Here is a 4,172-nt window from a genome sequence, read left to right as displayed (position 1 = left end):
GAAAACTGTATTGAACCATTGTATTTTGTATTCTGTAAACTGGTACTTTGAAGGTGTACTTTCGTTTAGTTGTTTATACACTAACGTATTGTTAATATCTTTTTAATGAGTTATTATAACCATACTATGACTGATGGCATGAAACAAACGCTTTGTGGGCATTTAAACTGTTGATAACAATTTCCACTCATCGGCATGTATGCTTGACTGAAGCTAGCAGCCTGAGCGCGAGGTTGTCAATCCTGATATAGATCTACACACAACTTGCTTCGATCCCCGGCTGGAGATTCTGGTTATAATGTCAGGGCTTTACCTATGTTGTCTAAAATGAATTAAACAACCTGAATTAAATGTCTCATAAAAAGCATATAAACATTACATGTATAATAGTTATGAAAACCCAATCATTCTGAAATAAATGATTGACAATATTTTCTTGAATTAGTATTCCGAACATGTATGTTCTTGAATAAAAACCCAATCATTCTGAAATAAATGATTGGCAGTATGTTCTTGTAGTAGTATTCTGAACATGTATTTGATAAGTGTAAACCCTTGATTTGTTCTGAATCAAAACCCTTGTTTCTTGTAAGACAGTGTATTCTAGTATACTTGAATCATGAATTATTGTTCTATGTATAAATTATACCTATTATAATTTATATGTACATTCTGAATCTGTATTAAACTATGTTTGCATGTAATCCCTTGCTCAACATGTTACAAAGGTAGTTAAACTGATGAAATAACTATTATATTTATATACATATACAATTTTATATAAGTAAAATTTAAACGACACTCGGACAAATAACTGGTACTATAAGCCCACATCCAAACAAGCAAAAGGACCCAGAATGGGTTATCAGTCCTAAGTCTTTTAAATCTCATATATATATATATATATATATATATATATATATATATATATATATATATATATATATATATATATATATATATATATATATATATATATATATATATACAAATATGAATTTTGGGGAAAAATATAAGTTTATAAAAGAATTTAATGTTTTGAGTATTTTTAATGATTTAATGTTGTTTTATCATGATTTGAAATCATGATTTTATAACACAAAGTTCTTGTGTTATGCTTGTATTCCCCCACTTAAAACAGTAGAAATTATGAAAATACGGGGGTATGAACTCACTTGATAGGTGGTGAATTGGACAGGGTTTCGTTTCATGAAAAGGAGTTTGCTTGACGAGAAACCGGCTTAAATTGGGCAGAGTTTCGACTGGAGAGAGGTTAACTTCTCAGGAATCTCGGGGCTTCGAGGCTTGCTTAGGGTTTTAGACTTGATACCGGGGCTTTAGGGGTTGTACGTGAGCTTATGGGAGTGGAAAGTATGAAAGAGGGTGAAATTTAGGGTGAAAAATGTAAAATAATTCAGAACCCTCGCATACCTTATATAGGCCGAAGCCTCGGATCCGAGGCTATGCGAGGCTGACGCGTGTCGGACAGGTGGCGAAGGAAGGGGCTCGCTTCGGACAGCAGGCTCGCAGGTGGCAGGTTCGGACTGGACCGGACTTCGGTCCAATGGGAAGAGGGCACGTGCGAAGGGGGTGTCCGAGGAGTGTCCGAGGGTCATCTGCGGTGTGTCTCATGCGAAGATGTCCGAAGATGAGTGGACCGCAGAGTTGGTCGAATCAGAAGGTGCCACGCAAGGCTTCTGTCCAATCAGCAGATGACACGTGCGAGGATGACGTGTCCGAAGGTCATGCATGCGAAATTGCCCGGTTTTCCATTTTTCTTGATTTTTGTGCAAAAAACTTGCGAAAATCATAACTTTCACATGCGAGCTCCGTTTTTGGCGTTCTTTATATGCACGCGTAGGTAAAATAATACTCTACGACTTTTGTTTAGACTTCGTCGGCTAATTTTTACTTTATTTTTAATATTATTATTTTTAACAGATCGGGACGGAAATCCGTTAAAAATTCATAACTTCTTCATCCGACGTCCGTTTTTGTCTGTCTTTTTACCGTTGTACTACTATTGACGAGACCTTCAATTCTCGTTTAGATTATGTCGGCTAAAAATCACTCGATCTTTATTTCGAGTTTTTAGTTGTACACTGCTATACTGAAACTTAGAAAAATCGTAACTTCCTCATACGAAGTCAGATTTTGCCGTTCTTTTTATGAAAGTTCTCGGTTTAACATAAACTACAACTTTCATTTAGATTGTTAAGGCTGAAAAGCCTTTTATTGAAAATTCAGTTTTTACACTGAACAGTGTTTTGCCGGTTTTGTTGCAGATCTTTTATTGGTCATAACTTCTTCGTTATAACTCGGATTTTAGTGTTCTTTATGTTTTTGGAAACCTTTGTACAATCTCTATCACTTGGTTCATCCCAATCGAGATTGTCTAATAATTTATTTTTGAAGGTCAATTATGTAAATATACACATTATGCTAAAATTTCTCTTTATTATTTTAAAAAGAAATACACATTGACCTACATTATTACATAGATTTGAAATAACGGTTTGTTACAGGGACCGAAAGTAAGAACAATGACGAATGTTTTAAGAGGCTAACCTGATTGTTCAGTGATGAATAATGTTGATTATATGATGAATAATGTTGATTATATGATGTTCAGAAACGTGCAACCCTTGTAAACATTCAAAGATTAGATGTTATTTTTTTCTGCGATGATGATGTTTAATATAAGCCGTAAAAGATGAAAGTGGGGGAAGAAAATTGTTAGAGATTTATTCCAATATAAAAGTAATTTGAATTTGAATGATATGATAGGAATGATATGCATTTAAATGGTAATTTGAATATTTCATAAATATTATCTCGTTAGTTATGGCATGTATAATACAATTCCTTTTAAAATCTTCAATGTAGGTAAAAGATGACAGCAAATTCTAAAGCAATCCTCAGCAACCGCCACTAGGCACACAATAGAATTAGAAGCCCTTTCATAGTATTCGCTCCTCGAGAGTCCAGCGGCCCATATGTTAATTGTAAGGGTGAGGTAAGAAGAGTTGATGTGAACCACAATAATAATAATAATAATAATAATAATAATAATAATAAGGAAAGGCTGAGAGTTAGAGACTTTGAAAAGGGTAATTTGGTTCCGACGTTCCACAGCCGACCACCGGTTGAGAGTAGAAACCCAATCCTGTGCAGTTGTGCCATGGATGCCATATCCACCCCCGTGATCAGTGTTCCTAAGATTCATCATCGCCTTTACCACCTCAAACCTCCCCTTGTTCTTCCCCAACCCCATGGCTACATCTCTACTGCTACGACTACGGCCGCCACCGCCACTTCGATATCAAATAAAACCACTCCCTCCTATTCCTGCCGCCACAACCAAAAGCTCACCCCAACCCAGCTTCCATCTACCTCTCAACCTCAACCAACTATATCCCCTACTATCCACCAGAACGCCGCTACTGGCTACGCAGCCGCACTCATAGACGCCGCACTCTGCAGTAATTCGCTAGATGCAGTTCATAAAGATGTGAAAAGATTGTTAAAATGGCTGCAGTCTAACCAGATGTTGAAGGATATGATGACAGACGCAACTATGGAAGAAATTGTAAAGGGGAGAGTGATAAAGGAAGTATCCAAGAAAGCCAAGTTCCAACGCCAGGTGGTGACACTGTTAAAGATGTTGGTGGCCAAGAATAAATCAGGGATGGTGGCACAAGTGATGGAGGAGTTCCAAAGGATTTACCTTGACCTGAATACCTGCAGTTTTAAGCTGGTTGTTTAATTACTAAATTATAGTATTTATTTGTCGTTTTTAATTAATTATGTATGAATCTATGATTAACATAATAAGCTACCTCATTATTGTTTTGTTGTTGTTGTGTGTGGACTCTTTCATTGATCCTATCTCCTTCAAAGGACAATTAAATGTGTACATGTATATTATTTGGTGGTTTTAGTATCTATTTCTTGATTGCAAAAAAGCCATTTATGGATTTGAAATCCTGGTGCATTGATTGAAGCTACCCATTTCATTAGCATCAGAAAACCATATATGGTGATCAATATTTCCCTTCTTTGAGCATACATACATCTTGAAAATATAATTTCTAAATACAGGAGATAAGCTTTCTATACCCCTCTTAACTCGTAAGTTTTGTCTTTGGTGCATATGTAGATAGATGCCTATT

General features: G+C 35.9%; 1 protein-coding gene across 1 annotated transcript; it reads left to right on the top strand.

The window, feature by feature from the left end:
• Positions 1 to 3,181: 3,181 nt before the first annotated feature.
• LOC145124593 (ATPase, F1 complex, OSCP/delta subunit protein) lies at positions 3,182 to 3,766 on the top strand. Its single transcript, XM_079060000.1, has one exon. The coding sequence runs from the start codon at positions 3,182 to 3,184 to the stop codon at positions 3,764 to 3,766; it is 585 nt and encodes a 194-aa protein (XP_078916126.1).
• The last annotated feature ends 406 nt before the right edge of the window (positions 3,767 to 4,172 follow it).

Source organism: Lactuca virosa, chromosome 7 (assembly GCF_052849685.1).
Source record: "Lactuca virosa cultivar CGN04683 chromosome 7, Lactuca_virosa_CGN04683_v6, whole genome shotgun sequence".
Classification (NCBI taxonomy): Eukaryota; Viridiplantae; Streptophyta; class Magnoliopsida; order Asterales; family Asteraceae; genus Lactuca; species Lactuca virosa.
This window is presented reverse-complemented; position numbering and strand designations above follow the sequence as displayed.

Bases quoted from the DNA above. Each gene is read 5' to 3' on its own strand.
- LOC145124593 (XM_079060000.1), top strand. From the start codon at position 3,182: ATGGATGCCATATCCACCCCCGTGATCAGTGTTCCTAAGATTCATCAT.